The 22275-nt window shown below is 46.5% G+C and overlaps 1 protein-coding gene across 2 annotated transcripts in view; it reads left to right on the forward strand.

Moving 5' to 3' along the window:
- Positions 1–22275, forward strand: part of ASTN2 (astrotactin 2) — a 769045-nt gene that overhangs the window by 197059 nt on the left and 549711 nt on the right. For both annotated transcript variants that reach the window (XM_028161420.2, XM_054727144.1), the window contains exon 4: positions 15962–16114. In XM_028161420.2, coding sequence (XP_028017221.2) covers positions 15962–16114 — 153 coding nt within the window. The remainder of the gene's footprint in view (positions 1–15961; positions 16115–22275) is intronic.

The raw sequence follows: 22275 nt of genomic DNA on the forward strand, positions 1-22275 counted from the left end.
AACATTCACGTAACTTTTGGATATATTGGGGTGTAGTTAACTCTCAAATTATATTGTTATATGCCCTTCTGAGGGGAAAACTAGGATGCATTCTTTGCTTTTCTCTATCTCTTCCAATTTAGATCTAAATTCAGTTATTCCTGTCCATATCAACATGTGTGTGTGTGTGTGTGTGTGTGTGTGTGTATAATATTATGTTCTATTTGCTTTGACATTGCTATAGTCAAGACCTGCATTGTCTTTTGTCTAGATCTATACATCCTCTTGCAATAAAATGCATAGTTACCAGTATTGAATCTGGGTTAGTATCTTAACTTTAACAATAGTTTGGATCCCTGAACACAATTTGAATTCTAAGGTTAAATTCATCTTCTACAAAAAGCAATTTATTGACGTACTTACCTCATAGGGTTGTTGTGAGTAGTAAATTGCAAAATTCAGATAAAGTGCTTAGCACAGTTCCTGGCACATGCTGAGTAGCTCAATACATTTTGGCTCGTTTTATCATTATTATCTCTATCCATTCTTCCCCTTCAGATTCCTCTTCCACCCCGACAGTCACATTGATCTTTCTTAATTATATCTCTGACAGTGTCACTCTTCTGATCAAAATCTTTCTGTATACACATATATCTTATAATAAATTATGTATACGCTTCTTTATTTTACAGACTAAAGTTCATATGCTTGGCTTGGTATTCAGATCTCTTCCTGATGTAGTCAGAACATCTCTCTCACCTCCTCTGCACCTCCCGGAATACTGAATTGCAGCCATGCGAAATGACTTGGCATCTTTTGAGCTGAAGATGAGTTTGAACGTTGCATCTTTCTATATGCCACCTAGGAAAGCTCTCTCCTCCTCCTGTGGTATACCACAGCCAGCATCCATGTGCTGCTTCCGTCCCTGTGCTTTGCAGGTGATTGCCTAAGTCAACCAGGCAGGTGGACCCCTCTTTCCACTCGGCTTTCTGGAAGTAGAACTTCACATCCTCCTCTTGTCCTTTTTTCTTTTAGTGATTGAGTTGCCAGTTTATTGAAGAATTATTTTGCCTGTCCAGCCCAACTTAATCCCACCCTTAATTTAACTTCATCTTAGTACCATTCATTGCATCATCAGGCTTTTTGGAGACCTGATTCTGAAATGCCACCTGGATGATGGGTTTTCTACTGACTTGGATCTATGGGACTTCTTTTGCTCCAGCCTCTAATTGCTAGAGAGTTCATGTTCTCCCTCCACTTCCCTTTTCTGTGTTCAAATTCAGTTCAGGATGTAGATGTACCGGCTGTAGAAAAGAGGCAGGCGGGAGGTGTGGGCTTTCTCTTGTCGATGTCTTCCTTTTTCAGGCATCATTAACTTATTCCATGCCATTGGAGACTTGACAATTTGCTGCACCGCTGCTGATAACTTGCTGTTCTATCTCAGCTTTCTTCTGCCTAACATTCGATAATTAATCAATTCTTTGTGAGCCCAGGTGCATGGACAAGAGGGTTTGTGCCTGTGTGAGTTGGAGGGATGAAGAAGGAGTTGGGAATGGCATCTTCCTAATCTTGAATTTATAAGAGCAAGGTGGATTTCTTTGGGTTTCTGCTAAGAAGAAGGCAATTCAAATTAAGATTTTTAAAATTCCTCTACAATTATTGCAAAGCAATTAGAATAAAAATTAGAGCCTCAAGTTTTAAATTCACAGAATAATGGACTTTTAGAATTACTGCTGGTCTTCCCTGACTTTATGTAATACTTGAATCTCTTCTGTGTTATTTTTGGAATGTGACACCTCTGCCTTATTTCTTCCCATTTCAGAGGACTTACCCACCCTCCCCCACCCCCCAAGCTCCTCTTTCCATGTTTAGAAAGTTCTGTCATATAGTGGGCCTATAAAATAAATGTTACTATTTTTATTGTAATTATTAATTTTAAGATCATGGATTTGGTTCCAGACAGCCCTCCCATTTACCCCCTAGGTTACCTTGGTTCAGTGATTCTCAACCAGGGTTGATTGTTACCCTGCCAGGGCTATTGGGCAATATTTGAAGACACTTTTGGTCACTAGCATCTAATTAGCCGAGGCCTAGGATGCTGCCAAACATCCTAAAATACACAGGTCAGTCCCCACAACAAATAATTGTCCAGTCCCAAATGTCAATCATGCTGAGATCGCAAACCCTGTCTTAGTGCAGAACCTTACCTGTCTCGGGGCCAGTTTTCCCACCAGTAAGAGAGAAATGTAGAGTTTGCCTCACAGTATTGTTGAGAACTACATGAAATTATATTGGCAAATCACTTTATTTTTTTAAAGAAAAAAATTTAATTACAGTTGACATCCAATGTTCTATTAGTTTCAGGTGTACAACATAGTGTTTAGACATTTATGTAAGTTACCAAGTGATCACCCTGATAAGTCTAGTCCATCTGACAGCTTTCATTTAGTTACTATAATATTATCGACTACATTTCCTATGCTGTTCTTTACATCCCTGTGACTGTTTTTATAACTGGCAATTTGTACCTCTTATTCTCTTCCCTATTTCACCCACTTTAGCAGGTGCCTGGCCCAATTTAAGCACTCAAAAAATTAGCTCTTGTAATTATCACCTATATAAGTCATGTACCATGGGGCATGGGACATAGTAAGAATGTTAACCATTAGTATTAAAAGTTGTACTAGTACTATAGCCACTCAGATGATAAAAGCCATTAATATTTACTCCCTTACCGTGTCTTACTTGTTTTTATGATATCATTACAGCCTTCATATCGGGCTAGCTTCATAGCTGGACCTATTCCTACTTTGCTAATAAGATGCTTAACACCACACTCAGGCCTTAATGCAGTCCTCCGGGTGTGGTCTGAGCAGTGCACAGTGGAGATGCCCCCTTCTTGGTCCTAAGACTTTATGCTTTTATGAATGTAGCCTAGGGAATATATGTTACTTTCTCAGTGGTCACATTACTGTTAACTCACATTGAGATCTCTGATGCCCAAATTATTCAATGGAAATCATAGTAAGGAGAGGAGGAAAGACACCCAGCAGAACGTGTGTTTATTACATTATTGGAGAAAAGTCCCCCAAGATCTAGTCGGGCACCCTGTCTAATCTAGGCATGGGGTGTCCAAATTCTGGAGGTGCAAATTAGGAGATGACAGATAAGAGACAAAGGGTGAGCAAGAAGAGAGGGCCACTCTGAGGGGGGAGAGAGAGAGAGAGAGAGAGAGAGAGAGAGAGAGAGAGAGAGAGAGAGAGAGAATGCTGTTTATAATCCTGGAACAGCCTATCAGAGCAGCAGCTGGCATGGGAGCCTCCTCCCAGGGCTGCCAGACGAGCTTGGTTTGCAGGTTCTATCACAGCCCCTCTGTCTGTCTCCTTTTCTCACACTTCGCTACCTCGCTGTGCACATCTAGCAAAATGAGAGTATTCCTCAAGACCTACCCGCCCATGCTTGCAGGCTCTCTGTACAAATGGCTCCCTGCGATGGATCTCTATTATTTCACCAAAAACATCAGAGGAGGAATTTGTTCTGCTCCACTAAAGGCATGATTTCCTGCCCTCTCTACTGCCGTAGCTTAGTTTTTTGTCTGCTTTTTGGGAAAAGGATAGAGAATAAAGGAGGTATCCATACCTAAACTGAGGCAGTTGTAACCAGGGCTAAGGAAGGAAGGAAGAAGATAATTCAGGATTATTGAGCCAGGGGATAAAACTAACTCCTAAGATGCATGTGTGACCCCATATCCACGTGGTACCCACCCATGGGTGCTTGGGATGGCCCCACCATTCCATAGGCTGATCCCTTTTCTGTTCCTTCCATGTCCTTTGGCTCCTCCTCCGATTTGCATCATTCCAGCGTGGTTGAGATCATAGGTGTCAGACCAGCTTGGACTCCAGGCCAAGCTCTGTCCCCATATGGGGCTAACTAGCATCACCCACTTCCCAGGCTCATGGTGAGCAGCATATGAGGTCATGGGGCCTTGGCATTGAGTAAAGTCAACAAGTCAGCAGTATGGCTTCATGGTATCACTGGTGTGCTCACTTACATCTGTCTTATAGTTGTCCTCCTCTCCCTTAGTGAATGAGGAAGAGCTGAGGCTCAGGGAGGCACTATCTTTGTACACGAGGGTGAGCAGATGCTAACAGGCAGGGCCAGGACTTGAACCTTAGCTTCATAATAAGATAAGTCCACACTGTGTGTTTACCACGTTGTTTTGTCTCCTTTCTTTGTATGCACACTGTCTATTTGATTAGGGATGTGAAGAGCAGAATTTAGAACCCCAGTCTTTACTAGTAATAGTGAAGTGGCAATGTTGCAAACTTTATAGTGACCTGGCTTAGCAAATGTTTTCACATGCACCTCATAGAAGTGTTTATTTCCCAAGGTTCAGACAGGCTGGGTGAGGTGTCCCAGGTCACACAGAAGCGAGGCTCCCACTGGAGACCTGGTCTTCCCCCAGGTCTGCTGAGTTTCTGACTCAGGATTCCGTGCTGTCCCCTCCCCCGAGGTTGCTCTCTAGCTTTCTGCTTCCGTCTTTGTGTGGCGCTTCCATGTAATCTCAAGCAATAAAGCAAGCCTGCTCTAGCCGTCATGTAGAAATGGGAAATTGAAATTATAAGTCATTAAATGGAAAATCCTGAGCCTCATAGTAACGCCAACTCAGCCTCCATCCATTATTGTCTATATATTTAGCCAGTCTATTTTTAAGAGCTTAGTATTGAGAAATAGGACATACGTATAATGCAGCTGCATTAATTTTACTCCCCAGTCCCTGCCATTTGCTATAGTTGACTTACATGTGTTTAAATTTATAACCACCCTTTTGCAGTGGGAAGATTTTCCCTTAGTTTAAAGGAAGATGGGTGGGAAAAGCCGCCTGTTGAAGCAGTGAGAACTCTACACGTTCATAGTCAACTCTCTGGTCAGCCACCTCCCTCCTCGCCCCGCCCCCCACCACCACAGCATGGATCAGTAATGTACCTACGTCACAACACATTTTTTCATATTTCTCATTCAGTGCCCAGTTATATAGACTCTAAAATGTGTGTTCATTCATTCAGCAAGCATAGCCAATCCTGAAGGCTCTGAAAGGATGTGTTAACAGCCTTTATGCCCGTGAAGAGATGGCTGTCATTTCTGGGATCATCCTCATAATTATCAGTAATATGGTCTAAAGGGAAGCTGGCTGACAGTTCTCCTTCCCCCACTCCAAAGTCATTTCATGAAGCCGTGCTCGTTGGTCTCACTCCAAAATAAGCCACAAAGTAGTATTTGAAGGTATTTGTCCAGCTCTGCTATGTATAGGCTATATGACCCTTGAAAATTTAATTAACCTTGGTGTGCACCAGTTATCCATTCGTAAGCTTAATATAATTATATTTACTTTGGAAGGTTGTGTATCAGTCAGTTCTTACCATAGAATGTTATATAACAAATAACTACAACATCTCAGTGGCATCCAGTAATAAACATTGACTTGCCACGTATCTGAGGATCGGATGGGAGAGAGTGTTGTGCTCACCTCAGATGGGTTTGTTCATCCTCCCCGGGGTGGCTGGGGTCAGTGACCTGGGCTGTAGGTCAGGTGACTCCTCTGTGTTGTAGAACTGTGACTCTCCCAGGAGTTGCTCTTCTTCCTCGAGCCAGGAGGCTCGCTGGGACAGGTCCTCCTCGTGCTGGTGGCAGGTGTACATGTGTGAGCAAAAATATGTGGTGCCTCTGGAAGCTCAGGCTCATAACTGGTACATGCTGATTCCCACCCACATCCCATTGGCCCAAACAGGTCACAGAGCCAGTCACAAGTCAAAGGTCAATGAAGCACACTTCATCTCTACTGACGGAGACTGTACCCAGGGTATGGGTGCAGGGAGGGGTGAAAAAGCGAAACTAATAGTTCTATAGACTACAGTCAGTTATGAGAATTACATTAAATGATGGCTATACTTACCTTAAAATAATACCTGTCACCTTATAAAGATTCCATAAATGGTAAATGTCATTACTACAGTCGTGATTGTGCTTGCGTGACTAATGAGATAATATTGGCAAATTGGAATGGTAGGTTCAGGTGAACCTTGCGATTAGATAAATCAGCCAGTTTCAGGGTAAGTCTCTGGGGGAAGAAGGAAACCAAGAGGAGGTTAAATGTCTGGGGAGGAAAGGACTAGGGGTAAGAGTGTGGGTGGGACTCTCCTCTTCTTGCCCACCAGCTGGCAGAAAAACAACTGCTCTGGCTCCTAATGATGGAGCTAGACCTTCGTCTGCAATGGATATATGTGTTCCCACGTGTTTGCCACAATAGAACTGAAACCAGGACCTGGTGATTGATCTCTGAGAGGTCGAAGCACAGACTTGATGAGCATGGCACAGCGCATGGTGAGAGTACACGGAGGACCATGGGCAGGAACTACATTTTCAGGTCCCAGGTTATGGCTACATAGGAGGCGTAGCCATGATGGGGATGGGCTGACGTATAGTGCTGATGGAATCCACGCGTGTCACAGAGGCCGGGGATGATAGTGAAATTTATACACGAGAGGAAAATGGGGAATTAGAGTCCAGTAGTTAATCAAAGGCCAAGAGTTACCCACTAGGGAAATGGAGAACTTAGCCTGTATTGAGCTCTGCCTTGGTGCAGGCCCCCTCTACAAGCTTATCTCAATTAAGCTGGATAACAGTAATGATAACAAAGGCTCTACTTTATTGAGTGCTTAATCCGTTTGGGGGTTCTGTGCTAAAACTTTGCATATATTATTGCATTGAATTAAATGCAAAAAAAAAAAAAAAACCTACAGAAACTCACAATTCTTGAGGGAGATTTCTGCTTAAGGTTTTACAGATGAGGAACTGTGGCTTAGAGAAGGAAAGGGACATACCCAATAGCCAGTCCCATGCTGTGTAAGTGGTAGAAGGGAGGTTTAAACCCAGGTTGGTTGTACACTACGCGTGTCTGAGATGACAGTAATAGGGACAGGAGACGACAGTGAGTGTGGAAAGCAGAGCTCTCAAAATAACTGGCTTTTTGAGCTAGGATTTGGGCAAGTCCGCCCTCCTTCCTCGCTTGAAGGTGGATTTTCTGGGTAATAAAATCGTCTCTCACTGTAAGCTCTAGAAGAACCAAACTCTGTGGCATTTTCTCTACAGTCATCGCCCCTGCCGCCTGCTGATGCTTCTATTTGCATCGTCCTCTTTACCTGGTTCTGAGTTCTTTAAGGCTCAGCCGAACTGGAGTCTCCTCTGGGAAATGTCCAAAGCTTTGTGCTCACAGAAGGAATTAGAGGACTCACTTTTGGTGTTCTCGTCACACGTCTCTTTCACGTCTCTTTCTATCTGGATGTTCAGCACAGTCAATTTTCATTGTCTTTACCTGCTTCTTCCAGTAAACAGTGTCACCTTTGCAAGAAGAGGCACTGTTCAGCTCATCACTGTGTCCCCCTGATACACTGCTCAGTCAAGGGTTGGATGGAGAATTCCAAATGTGTCCCGGAGGTGCCCTCCAGGGCCAATGGGTGCTGAGTCACACACACGGCATTCCCGTCCATTTACAGAAGGGATGAGTCTCGTAGAGGAATCGGCTAGTGATTGGGAGTCCCATAGGATTCTGGGCATGCGCAGGCCACCGGTTGGTTGGAAAATCTGGATTTGCTCTGACTGCTGCTTTAAGATCTTTTGGGCAATAATACTAGTAACTCTCATCTTGAAAATCCTTTCTCAACCTGGCACTGTGATACACAGTTTAACATTTTATTTAATCCAAAAGCAGCTTGATGGGGTTGGAGATATAATCCCCATTTTAACACTCGTAGAAACTGAGGCTCTGAGTGGTTCAACGATTTGCCCACATCTCACAGCTGGGAAGAAACACGTCTAATATTCCAAACTGTGCCTGGTTCCGACACCTTTTCCAAGGTCGCACCCTGCCACCACGGTGGTAATAAGTGACCAAGAAGTCTCTGTCCCATCCTGTCTAGTTGCTGGCCCCTTTCTTTCTTGAACTGGACTTGTGGGCCTGTGGTCTCAGCCCCAGCCAGACCTTTGCAAACCTCCTTTGCTTCTCTGGCTCCATACAGTGGGAGGCTGTATGGACGGCATTCGTTGAAAGAGGTGAGAAGGCATTGCAAACTGAAGAGTGCAGTCCTGTGCTCACTGCATCCATCTCGAGGAAACCATATATAGTTTATTGACATTTGGAATGACAGGGCCATGGAGCAGGCAGAATCTTAGAGGCCCTCGGTGTCCCCGGAGGGGCAGTGGAGCCAGCTCCAGAGAACAGGGAAGGGGCTGTGTTTTTAACAGAGCGGAGGAGAATATCACTAAGTTCAATTCCATCATTCGAACTCAGTGCAGCTCTCCGGCAGAAATATGACCACCCTGCACATCCGCTGTATTCCCCGGCAGGCCCGGGGTGGTGTACGTAAGAAAAGGCTATTTCTACGCTTTCCAATTTATATTTGTTGCTGTTTGTCCATTTTTCTTGTCTGCAGGCACTTGCTTGAAGATAAGCTGTGCCAGGCCTCAAAGGTTTCAGAAAATATGTAGGAGAAAAAAACTACAAAGTGAGAAAATTCTATCCATCAACTTTTTATCCCTGAGAATTGGGAAGAGGTGGCAATTTTTTAAAAATGTGTACATGGGTTTTAAATGTCTTCTGCTGGGGGAGTCTTCTCTTCTGGCTAAGAAACACTTGACTGTTTTCTTTCTTATTTTTTTTTTCCTTTTCATGAGGTGGTAATGTGAGGTGTGAGATGCAATGTTGGGTCCGTGACTGGGCTCTCACTGGTTCCAAATTTCGTCTTTCTTTGAATTTCCATCATGTCTTCCCCGCTGAGGTGTGCTTTAGGCCGGAGCGGTCTTCTCTTAGTTCTGTCCTTCCAATCCTGGCGTCTGAGTGTGCCCAGTCCGAAGCCTAGGGATGCAAGTTGAGGTTATGTTAGGGGTTCTTCAGAGAAGCAGAGCCAATAGGAGATATAGGTATAGATTGGCTATGTGCATCCCCTCTCTCTATAGAATTGACCCTTGAACAATGTGGGGGTTAGGGATGCTGACCTCGTGCACAGTAGAAAAATACACACATAGTTTTTGACTCTGTTTTTATTGAAAAAAATCTTTATATAAGTGGACCCATGCAGTTCAAACTGTGTTATTCAAGGATCAGCTCTATATATCTCTATATTTATATCATCTCTATATCTATCTATTGACAAATTGATTGATTGACTTCAAAGAATTGATTAATGTGATTGTGGAGGCTGATAATTGCAAAATGTTCAGGGTTAGCTGGTCCACTGGAGACCAGGGGCAGAGTTGATTTGCAGCTCGAGTCTGAAGGTAGTTGGTTGGCAGAATTCCTTTTTCCTGGGGGGGAGGGTGGTCTGTTATCTGTTAGGGCCCTGAGCTAATTGGATGAAGTCTACCGACATTATGAAGAATAGTCTGCCTTAGCCAGAATCTAGTAATTTAAATGTCCATCTCAACTAAAAAATACCTTCATACAAATGAAGGTTATTCCAGAATAATGTCTGACCAAATGTCTGGGTTCCATGGCCTAGACACGTTGTCACATACGTGAAACATCACAAGATCTGAGGCTGAACTTATCCTAGAACTTGGGAGAGCGGAAGAGTAGTGGAAATAGGAGACCTGAATGTGGGACCATGGGCTACTGCTTATTTTTATCTCGACTTGTCTCCTGCTGCTCCTGTTTTCACATCTGAATACGAGGGGAAGTATATACTGTCTAAAATAATCTCCAAAGTGGATATTTTATAATGAAGGCAACTTTCAAAATGAATGAATGAACTGATTGATTGACCCAGTATGAAGCTTAAGGGTGAGAGAAAGGTGGGTAATGACGGCCTCTGGAGCACTCACTGCATTCTTGAAGCTCTGGGAGACAGTTTACGTAAATAATTACCCTCATCCGCCAGTGACCTGCCGACATTTACAGAGGAGGAGACTAAGGGATGTAAAAGAGAAGGGAGTGACTCAAGGATACGCAGAGGCAGAGTTTACGTTGGGACTCTTTTTCACTTGCACAAGACACAGGTGGGCAAATGGCCAACTAATGCCCACTTGTGTCTTGGTTCTCTGAGCAGAGTCTGTAAGAGACAGAACTGGGGAAATGGGGCATGAGCTGAGCTTGGCACCTCCAAGATGGACAGTCCTGACCGTCAGCACTGAGCACAGTTACACTGGCCCCCGCTCCAGCCACAGCCCGGTTGCTTGGGGCTCCTGGACCAGGTGTTAAAAGGGGCTGGACTGTCATTGTCACTTTTCAGGTCACAGACAAACTCCAGGACTGAGATACTCATCTCCACCCACCCAGCAGCCCAGAGAGAGAGAGAGAGAGAGAGAGAGAGAGAGAGAGAATATGTTGGGTGATACAGTGGGTGGGCCCATGTCATCTGAGTCCCCATAACCTGGCTCCAAACCGCAGCTCTGCTATTTCTAAGCTGTGTGACCCTTGGTGATGGTTTACTTCCCTGAGTCCAAGTTTCCTCATTCTGAACAGCAGCTAAGGATGCTTACCTTTTAGGTGTATGAGGAGGAATCAATGAGAGAACACAAGGAAATGCCAAGCTCCTTGTCTGGCTGATGGGTATTCAAGAATTGTGACTTTTCTTTCTACAGATGCTAGGTGAGTTTAGAAAACTTAAAGTGGATACTAAAGGTGCTACAAGCACTTGAACCTGAACATATACGAGGTTTAGTGGTAAAACATCCCGGGCTGCGAGGGGGAGAGAAGAGCAGGTGAGAGTTGGGTCTCAGGACTGCCGAGTATCGGTGTAGACACAGCGCGCGGTGCCTTCTGCAGGGTGGAGCATCAGGCAGAAGCTTGCCTGGTGTCTGGAAACAGGCACATGCCTGGCAAAGGCACTCAGGACCCACCTTCTTTCCTTCCTTCTCTTCTCGTGCCATCTCTGTCTCCTCGCCTGCCCTTCCTGTCCCTCCGTCCCTCTCTTTCGTTTCTCTCTCCAGTGTTCCTGCCCTCTCTCTCCTCTTCTCTCCACTCTTCTTTGCCTCTTCCTTTCCTACCCCTATCTTTAATTATTGTACACAGTTTTACTTTCCACTCTTGTGTTCTCTTCCTCCTTTTCCCTCCCCCCTTTTCTTCTCCTCTTCTCCTCTCTCTCTCTCTTCCTCTCTTTCTCCCTCTTCCCCCCTCTCTCTCTCCCTCTCCCTCTCTGCCATGACTTGGGGACCAGGGCTCCTCTGCACAGGCCCCAGTCATTCATTCTCATTAAACTTGACAATCTCTCATATGTCAATTAGGAGGCAGCCCCCTCCCTCCCTCCCTTGCCTGGGCCTGCCGCGATGCTCAGATCAAGCACCATCTGTTGCATTCAGCCAGGCGACGGGCAAGCATTTTGCTGCTCTGGGGAGGCAGAGCTCAGCGGGTACCAGGAGGTACTGTGGCTTATTTGGACAACTTGATCTATTGATATTGATGGAGCTACTGAATGGGATTGGGAGGGCTGGTGTGGGAGGGAGAATGGTGCCCAGGAGGAAAGGAGCCATGGAGGGGGTTTTGCACAAGCACTTCCCCCTCTAAGCCGGTCTGGGCTTCTGGCACTGCCGCTGAGGCAAGAACAGCCAAACAGATGGAAGGGATTTGCTGTGGTCAGGATGAGAAACCCCGCAGCTCAGCAAGCCTTCCCTCTCTGTGTGTCTTCCTCTCCTCCTGCCAGTTCTATCGGCATCAGCTCAGGAGAAAGCAAAGCAGAGATAACTGGGTGGGGAGAAGCTGACCTTTAGGAGTTGCTGAATGTCAGAGCCACGATGAAAAGGGAGGCGTCAAGGTTATAGACCTAGAGGGACAAAGAAGGCACCCTCCAATGGGAGTTTTAGGAAAAATTCAATGAAGTGACTGTTGATCGAGGTGCATTAAGAGTGAAGAGAATCAACATGGGGCACTGAGGAACCAGGGACAAGAATGTTCAGGAAACCACCGCCCACCCCTAGAACTGTGGACCGGCAGGGAGAGGAAACAATTTTTCTGGAGCCGTGAGAAGAGGGTCTGTGAAAAAGGGCAGAAGCTGTCATGGTCGAGGATCCCAGTCCCTATCAGAAATATGACACAGCGACAGGGAAGGGCATGGGAAGACACACCCCCAGATTCTGTCCTTCCACATCCTGCAGAGATCTCACTGGGGAAACTCAGAGCCAGGTAACAAGGAGCCATGCAGCACCCCACAGAGGGTCTGCCTCCAGGACATAGAGTGAGGCGGAGTGAACCTGGGGTGGAGGGTGAATCTGGGGGTGCAGACGGAGAAAAGACGGTGTAGATGAGGAAGGAAATTGTTCTTTTGCCTGTACTGTGCCAGAAGCTCACATGCTGAGCACGCACACACTCCCTCTACCTTTTCTAAGGAATGCATTGTGGGGTCTCCATAGAGCCCATTTCTCTCCTGTGAGTGTGAGACCCACATAACTTACTGTCTACTCAACGCCTCCACTTAGACATCTGGAAGGCACCACACGTTTTCCTATCTCAAACCTGTTCTCCCAGGGTTCCTCTTCAGACTGTGAGATACCATCATTCCAGAAGATCAGGAGTCATCCTCCTTACTTCCCTCCCCCATGTCCACCTTTTCCAATCACTCGCCACATTCGGAGGAGTTGTACCTAAAAAAATAACTATTTGATTTTGCCCACTTCTCTCTCTCTCTACTAATCTACTCTTTTTGTCTCTACTCTCTGCTACTCTGTCCACTTGATTTCTACTACCCTATCCAGGTAGATATGTCATCCCATGTGTGGACTTCTGCACGGTCTCCTACTTGATCTTCTCACTTTCATTTTTGTCCTTCTGCAATGAGTTTTCTCTCTGTGGTCTGAGCTGTCTTCCCTAAATGAAGACATGGACAACTTGATCTATTGATATTGATAGAGCTAATGAATGGGATTAGGAGGGTTGGGGTTGGAGGGATAATGGTACACAGGAGGAAATAAGCCATGGAAATCAGCATGTTCTATCCTTAACAAGTCCTAGAACAGTTAGGGTCTGGGTCGGGTCAGGGTCAAGGTCAAGGTCAGGGTCAGCGTTAGGATTCCCTACCTCTCCATCTTTATCTCAGGTCACTCCCCAGTGTTTTAGGCCCAGTGGCTATTGTAGCTCTTTCTCATACTCCTTCTCCCAGGGAAGTCTTTGTTTAGACTCTTCCCTCTGCCTCTTTTGCTCCTTTCACCTTACTCCCCTCCCCCCACTTCCTTTTCACCTGATTAATACATATTCTTTTCAGATCTTCACACCGCTCGTTAAGGGAGTGTCCATAGTTTTCCTAGACTAGGTCCTATTCCTCTAATAGAACCTCTTATATCATCCTCCACATCTCCTTTAATATATACACTGAGTGGCCAGATTATTATGATCTCTGAACGCATAATAGTCTGGCCACTCAGTGTATATCCTATATAATAAAAGGCTAATATGCAAATTGATCTCTCGACCAGGAGTTTGACCAGCAGGCAGGCCGGCCTACCGCCATGTCCCCTCCCCCTGGCCAGGCTGGCTGGACCCCACCCATGCACGAATTCATGCACCAGGCCTCATATATATATATATATATTCAGAGATCATAATAATCTGGCCACTCAGTGTATATGTATATATCTTGTTGTAAATTTCACAGTTCTATGTCAACCATTTCATTAATATTAGCCTTCCTGTCCACGTGGTGGGCATCAAGATGGTTGTTTGGTGTGTTTTTTTCAACTTTGCACCTTGTAGTGGACACATATCTGTATCCCCCACCACTTCATTTGCTGAAGCTTTCCCCTCCAAGTGACTGTGTTGTCTACTTGGGCTGCCATACCCAGATGCTGTAGACTGGGTGGCTTAAACACCAGATGAATCTTCTCTCAGCTCTAGAGGCTGGAAGGCCAGCACATTGGGTTCTGGCTTTTGGACAGCCTTCTCCTCACTGTGCGCGTGCATGGCCTTGCCTTGGTGTGCATATCAGGAGAGTTCCTCTTCGTCTTCCTATGAAGACACCAACCCTGTTGTTAGCGTCCCATCCTTAGGACCTCATTTAACTTTACCCACTAAAAGCCCTATCTCCAAATACAGTCCCATCAGGGGTTAAGTCTTCAAGATGTGACATTGGGGGCAGACAGTTCAATCCACAGCAGGCTGTAGACTTAGTTGCTCTAGGTTTCTTGACCGCAGTATAGCACCACTCTTACAAGTTTAAGCAAATCTCTCTCCTGCTGGTTTTAAAGCATCAGGATTGAACCTGACCATGCTTCTCAGAATTGGACTGTAGCGACTTGCTGGAGGGCTCTGTGTCACAGGCTTGGAGGAGGAGCCCAGGTTTGGGATCTTGCTCACCGATGGCAAGACAGGCAGGTGAGCAAGTGGAAATGCCACCACATGGTTTGCTTGTATTGCCCTTTGTCTTTTCCACAGCAAACATGGATTCTCCACTGTGTCCCCAACGATGGGGCTTCTCACAGGGCCCAGTGCCCATGCCTGCCTTCTGGGTAGGCACTTCCCCACAGACACACCTGTCTCAGCCGATAAGCGTTCCAGGGACAACAAGAGCGCCTCAGGAGTCCGTGCTGGGATGTTCAGAGCCTCCTTTGTCCAGTCTAGTGAAACCCCTTCAAAGGAACTGTTGGCTCGTCCCACCTCTTGGCATCAGACGGCATGTAGCTCAGACTGGAGAAATTCCCCAGCCTCTGAAGGCATAGATGGAGGGGGCGTTGCGTTTGAAGATTTCAGAGTTGGGGCTGTCTTTGGGAATTTCTCAGAACAAAGGCACTGAGGCCCTTCAGCCATGTTCCTCCTTTCTCCTTTCCTCTCCTCGCCTTTGATGTGACCGCTTTCCTCCCTTCTCAAGCTTCTCTGATTTATTTTTCTCATCTTTGTTCTTGTTTTCTCTGCCAACTGACCTCACTTTGTCCGTTCTCTGGAACTTTCTGCTATTTTCAGTTTTGTGGTAATGTGGCTCCTAACAAATCATTGGACAGTATTGAGACACATGGGACATTGGATTAGGAGTTAGAAAGCTTGACTTGGCCACGTGTAAGCTCGGAGTGAGTCGTATACCTTATTTGGGGGCCTCGATTTCCTTAAGTACATTTACAAAAGGGAAATGGGAATATTGTGCCAAGTGATCTACGTATCACGATACCGTAATTTTATCTCCTGAAATGTTGCTCAACCCACGTACTGCTGTCTATCTTCACTGGCCTCTTCTGGGTCAAGCCACCGCTGCCTCTGCCGGCTACTGCAAAAGGCTTTGTACTGACCTCTCACCACCTCTGCTTGGATTGTCCATACTCTTGTTCGTAATTGTTATCCAAGGGACTTGAAGATGCTAGTTTTGTTTAGAACCTTTCGGTGATGAACTTTTGCCACTAGGATACAATCCAGACTCCTCAGAGTGACTTACAGGTGATCTGGCCTCTCTAGCCTCATCTCTTCGCACAGTCTCTTGCAGCCACACCGAACTCCTTTCCATCGCTCCAGCGCTGTGCTCTTTCTGGCTTCAGATCTTTACACTTGCCTCTGCTTCTACTCAGAGCACTCATATCCCAAATCTTACCTTCTTTGCTCATTCCTACTCATTCTTAACATCGTAGTGACCATATTGCCTCCTCCAGGAAGCCTGCCTTGACTCCCAGAATGGGAGAGATGACCCTTCTCGCTGCTCTTCTCATATTCAGTGCTTTCTTATCACAGAGGTTTGGCACAAGGTTAGAAATTGCTGCCAAGCTGAGATTTCCATGTATTGTGGATTGTGTCTAACTTTTTCTCACCAGATGTCAAGGGTTAGAGGAAGTGCCTGGAACATAATAGATGTTCAAGAAATAAGTGTGTAAGCCAATACATGCCTCTATATTGGCACCTGTGGCTTCTGTATCATCCCTGGGTCTGGGAGGGAACTCCAGGGACATCGGGTGGCCAGTCCCAGGCCTCCAGGGACTGGAGGTGAAGCAAGCCCTAACCTCAGCCCCATTGCCCACTCTGTAGCGGCAGCGGAGGCGACGCAGGAGACCGTGGAGTCCCTGATGCAGAAGTTCAAGGAGAGTTTCCGCGCTAACACGCCCATCGAGATCGGTCAGCTGCAGCCAGCGCCTCGCAGCTCCTCGGCGGGGAAGCGGAAGCGGAGGAGCAAGTCTCGAGGTAGGCTCTCCTCCACCTCTTGCGGGGCATCGGCGGGCTGCCCCCTGTGTCTGAAGATACCAAGAAGGGCTGTACCTTCTCCCCTTGCTGCCCTGTGCTCATGGTAGTCGTGCCTCTGTCTCCCTGATGGGTCCTCTCAGCGGGGGCCTTGGAGACGGCAGACCTGTGCCCCTGGGTGCAGGCTAGGGTTTCTGAATCCGCTGCCCCCTCTGAGAATGAGAACGCCGCGTGCATCTTTCAGAGCGGTTGAGAGGTTAGCGATAGTGTGTGGAAAGTGCTCATCCAAGGGTCTGAGCAGAGCAGATGCTCTTTAAATGGAGGCTGGTGTCATGTGGGGGATGGCACGAGGGGAGAATGTTCTCATGGAGGGATCCCCAGGCTGGGGTCCCAGAGCACAGTTCCTGCTCATTCTTTCTCAGCCTGAATATGGGGTTAGGAGTGGGAGTGTTGTAAGTTAGGCAGAACTGGTTCAAACTGGGTTCAGATTTGAATTTCTGTTCAATTCATGTCACCGTGGAGAGTCACTCTGCTTCTCCAAGCTACTCCCAACTCACAGAGTTGTTATAATATCTTAGCACATAGTCCACCATGCAATAAAAAATAGATATTCAAAAAAAAGATAGATCTTTCCCTCATTTTCCTTCTCCTCCTCCCCTTCTGTCCTCCACATCATCATCATCACCACCACCTCCTTCTCCTCTTCCTTCCCTTTTCTTCCTCCTCTTTGCCCATCTCCTCCTCCTCCTTCTTCCTCTCCCTCCTCCTCCAACTCCTCTTCTTTGTCCTCCTTCTCATTCTTCCTTTTTCCTTCTCCTCCTCCTCCTCTTCCTCCTTCTCTTCTTCCTCCTCCTCCTCCTCCGACCCTCTGTGTGACTTTGTGCATGGGGACAGATCCCTTTAGCATTACCTGATTTCCAAGTCTCATTTCCTTCAATCCACTCCGTAGTCTCCAGCTGGCCAGTCTTCTCTGCCTGTCACTTCTCCAGTCCCTATGAACTTGGTTCTGATTATGTCACTGCTCCTCTCTCTGAGCTTCAGTGGCTGTCCGGTACCTTCAGAAGTGCTCAGGCTTAGGATGATGACATCTGAGGCTACCGCAGAGCTCCGACCTCTCTGCTGTCTCTTCTAGATCCATGTTTTCCACTCCCACATTCTTTTCCATACCATTCTCTCCGCCTGAAATCTCCTACCTGGACTCTGAGAATAATTGCCATCTATTGACACTTATTCCAAGCAGCAGGCTAAATGCGTGTGTGTGTGTGTGTGTGTGTGTGTGTGTGTGTGTGTGTGTGCGCGCGTGTGTATAATCTTTTGATCCTCAGCCACCCTAAGAAGCAGGCACAATGTTAATTTCCATTTTACAGATGATATCACTAAGGTACAGATGGCTGCAGTAACCTGCTCAAAGAGACACCCTAATAAGTACTAGAGCCAGGAAGAGCTAAGCAGTCTGAGGTCCTGACTTTTTCATTAAACCACTGTGTTCTATGCTAGGGAAGTCCTACCTGTCTTTTCAAGCTTCACTTGAATGGAACATTTCCATGAAGACGTCACTGACTGTCACAGTTCACTCTGAATTCTCCCCTGTGTGACTTCGCCCATATTTTTGTACATGTGTGAAGCCCTGATTTCATTTTTTATTAATATAATTTCCTTTTGCCTGGCTCTCTCCTTAGCTAGACAGAGAGTTCTTTGAGAGAGGAAATTATCTTATGGTGTGAGTTATCTTTCCACTTCTGGGCCTAAATCAGTGCCTGCACACATGGTAAACACTGGCTCTTTGTTGAGAGAATGTCTCGGTCCTAACCCTGTGAGATGCTGAATCCATTGAAAAACCAAGATCCACACATGATGCTGAGGTCACATATTGAGGCAGAAGGAGATGGTGAAGTCCCTTTTTGGACTCCTGTGGTCAACCCCGGGTTGAACTGTTTGAATGATAAAGAATAGTTGCTTCGAGGTCAGCAGTGCCTGGGTGCTAATCCCAGCCCAGTCACTTTCAACCTGCATGGCTTTGAAAGAGTCATCAGATGTCCCTGAGCTTCATTTTTCCTGTTATATAGAATGGGGATGCCAATCCTTACATCAGAGGATTGCTGTAAAAATCTGAAGAAGTGATGAGTGTAGACTACCTTAGAATGCTCAGCTAATGTGTATTAGGACCCGAATAAATGCTGTCTTATATGTGTTCTGGGTTGGACATTCAGGGTCACTTGTACTCTTGCTCAGCCATACCTATCCATCTTCCTTCCTCCACCATTCACCAAGAATCACACTCCTTTGTCTCTACCAGTACAGCTCCCATAAATACGCTTGATTCCAAGTTCATAACCTCCCTTTTCTTTACCAGCCTGAATCCATTTTCTCAGTGTTATATCCTAAACATGTTCTATGTCACCCAAGTCTTTCCTCAAAATTTTCCTTTTATGCAGCACAACTGTCTTAACGAGGCCCCCATCATTACGCATTTGGGCTCTTTGTAATAATAGTTCGCCATCATAAACAGTACCACATGGAACCCTTTTCCTTTTTTGGCATAAAATGTGGCCTTCACTTTGGAATTTGTTTCCTTCTCTTAGAGCTGAATTTCAGAATGAGATTATTAAAGAAAATCTGTTGTTTGACTTAGGCCATAATTAGCTATCAAGTTATTTTAATTTACAAGTTCAATGGGGCCTAGGAAAATGCAGGAAGACATTCATTTTCCCCCCAAATGCATCTGAAATCACCCTCCCTTTCTTTGTCACCATTCTGACCACTGCCACCTCTCCACTCCCCCTTGCAACTATCCCCGCCTCCAGATGCAGTCTCCTGAGGCAGCCAGAGCAATCCTTTCAGAGGCATAGACCAGAGAAGGTTACTCCTTTGCTTTAAATCATTCAGTGGTTTCCTCTTATCTGGGGAAGACCATCCCCACTCCGTGCCCAGCCTTCAGACCCTGTCCCCTCTGGGTCTGGCTCCTGCTCTCTTCGCTTGATTAGCCTTTTCTTACGCTGCAGCCACAGGGACTGCCTTCCTGTTGCAAGAATCCAGCAAATGGTTCTCCACGTTAGAATCGGAGAACCGCCGGTCCCTTCCCCAGGCCAGACCTTTTGTCACTCCCCAGCTGCCCCCCCACCCCCACCCCCTGGCTGGCTGGCCCCATCTCACCTCCCAGCTCTCAATGCCAATGTCAACTCCTCAGAACTGTCCTCCATGAGGACCCCTCTAATGTGTTCCTCCTTCCCACCCTCCACCTGCTACTGTGATATCACCCCCTACTTCCTCCCTAATATTATGCTCTAAAGGTATCTTATTTGTTTGCTTGTTTCCTATTTCTCTCTCTAAAATACATTTCATATTCTTAAACCAAATAACATAAAAAGTTTTGGATAATATTCGTTGAATAAATGAGTATATGAACCTCAATGTTGGATCATTGGGAAGTGGCCCAGTTTTATCTCTTTTGGATGGATGGTTCCGAGGGATCCAGCATAAACCAACACCTCCCGGTACAGACCTCCGGGGATCCTGTTTCCTCGGAGATGGACTGCCCGGTGCATAGGGTGTTAAATGTGTTCAAGTGGGTGCTGTGAAAACATTTTTTTTCGTGGCTTTATAACATGGAGCCCATGACTTACTACCGCCATTGGGTAAGGTTTTTGCAAGAGCGAGTCTGAGGAGAGGAGACAGCAGCCCTGCACTTACCAGCTCACACACGCCCCACTGCAGGTCCTCAGGATTTCCATGGTCAAAAGAACATCATGGTTCATAAAAGTCTGGGGAATTCTGCACATGACCACTTCCCCTTGGAAATTTCCAAATGCATCTCAGACCCTGGGAAGGCCTGCAGCCCAGAGACCTGAATTGCTTTGTTTACCTCAGTGTCTGAGAAACCATCCTGGCCACAGAGTTTATTCACCACCACCCCCACCCGGAACATTTAGGAACAGAAGCAAACATAGAAATGCAATTTTGGAAGTGCTCTCTTAGCCTACACTGTTCGTCAAAAATTCCAAATCTGATGGTCTAAGTCCTCAATCTGTCACTGTCTCTCTCCTCCTCCTGCCGTGGAGGTGGCCGAGGGCCTGCTGGCCCAGAGTGGGAGCACCTGGCCTCCCTCCACTTCATTAGGCTCCGTGCCCAGTCCACGGTGCCCAGAGGTACATGGCACAGTGCGAAGCGAAAAGCTGTTGTCGTGGAATTGAACACACGGTTAGAAGCGGCTCCAATGTGTTTTGGTAGCAGTGGCCCCCTCCTGAGAGGCCAGTGGATGCTGAAACACATCGTCTGGAGGCAGGCAGGGAGGCAGTGCAGGGCTTGACTGTGGCCTTCATATCCCTGTGGGGTTTCATGGGCAGCTGTTGAGTAGTCACTCCCCCAAGGCCATGTGCCTTGTGAAGGAGACCTTGGCTTTCAAATAAAGCAGCGTAAGATTTGAGGGATGTGAGGAAGGGATTCCTGAGACGCAGGGGTCTTTAAAAGCAGGGTTTTGTCTTTGACATGTAGTGCAATTATAGAATGACCTTAAGCAAATGAAGAAGCTGTGTTTTCCCTCAGTTATCTCATATGTAAAATAGGGTTAGTAATACTAACATCCTATTTAAGTTGTGAGGCAATGTCTGCAAGAGGTATAGTCCAGTGCCTGGCACATTCCTTACCCACTCACTAAAGAGTAGCTAATATTATAGTATATACTGAGTGGCCAGGTTATTATGATCTCTGAATGCATAATAATCTGGCCACTCGGTATATATCCTATATAATAAAAGGCTAATATGCAAATTGTCCCCTCAACCAGGAGTTTGACCAGTAGGCAGGCCGGCCAACTGCCCATGTCCCCTCCCCCTGGCCAGGCTGGCCAGACCCCAACCATGCACCAATTCATGCACTGGGCCTCACATACACACACACACACACACACACACACACACACATACACACACACACATACATATATGTACATACATGCGAGGGGACAATTTGCATATATATATATATATACACACACACACACACACACACACATACATATATATAGTGAGTGGCCAGATTATTATGCGTTCAGAGATCATAATAATCTGGCCACTCAGTGTATATTTATATATATAATTGATTTGGGGGAGGGAGTGAGAGACAGAAACATCAATGATGAGCTCTCTTATCATTGATTGGCTGCCTCTTGCATACCCCACACTGCAGATCGAGCCCACAACCCGGGCATGTGCTCTGACAGGGAATCAAACTATGACCTCCTGGTTCATAGGTCAACGCTCAACCACAAGCCACGCCAATTGAGCAAGAATAGCTAAGATTCTTGTTGTCAAGGCCCTGCTCATTCTGCCTCCTGAGGCTCACACCTCCATCCCCTACGTCCGGGCCAGTGCCTCGGACTTGATAGAGGTTTCATTATCCCTCATTCGTATCTTGCAGCAGCCTCTTCATCCACAGAGACATCTTCCCTCCAGATGGCTGGAATGATCTTTTAAAAACACACTAAATCTGGCCGTGTCACTCCCCTGCCCAGGTGTTTTCCTGATGCTCTGTCACTGGCAGGGGCGCTTCTCAAGCATTTAGCAGTGAAGGCCGATGAGAATCAACACACCCCCACAGGGTCTGCAGCTGTGCTCCAAAGACATTGGTCCAAGGCCCAAATCCCAGGGTCCATCATTAAAAAATCCATGATATTCTATTTCACAAAGGATGCTTATTTTAGTCTAAATTATGTTTCATTGTCAGATTATTTAATACTAGAGGCCTGGTGCATGAAATTTGTGCACAGGTAGGGTCCCTAGGCCAGCCATCAGGGCTGATCAGGTTCCCCCACCTCTCTGCCTCCCTGCCTCCCCACCTCCTCCACCCCTTGCCACGCACGCACCACCACAACGTGGTTCTCCCCACCTCCCCGCCCCTCTACCCTTTCCTTCCCTTCCTTGGTGCCCTGCTGCCCCCACTGGTCACCCGCCATGTTCTGTGCTGCCCTCTGGTGGTCAGCGCATGTCATAGCGTGTGATTGAACTCCAATTCTCCAGGTCGAAATCCCGAGGGGACACTTTGCATATTAGCCTTCTATATATATATATAGATTGTCTCAAGTCTGTAGGGAACATGGGGATCCCAGGAAGAAGATTACCCTAGGGCCATGGTCGGCAAACTGCGGCTCACGAGCCACATGCAGCTCT

Source organism: Eptesicus fuscus, chromosome 15 (assembly GCF_027574615.1).
Source record: "Eptesicus fuscus isolate TK198812 chromosome 15, DD_ASM_mEF_20220401, whole genome shotgun sequence".
Classification (NCBI taxonomy): Eukaryota; Metazoa; Chordata; class Mammalia; order Chiroptera; family Vespertilionidae; genus Eptesicus; species Eptesicus fuscus.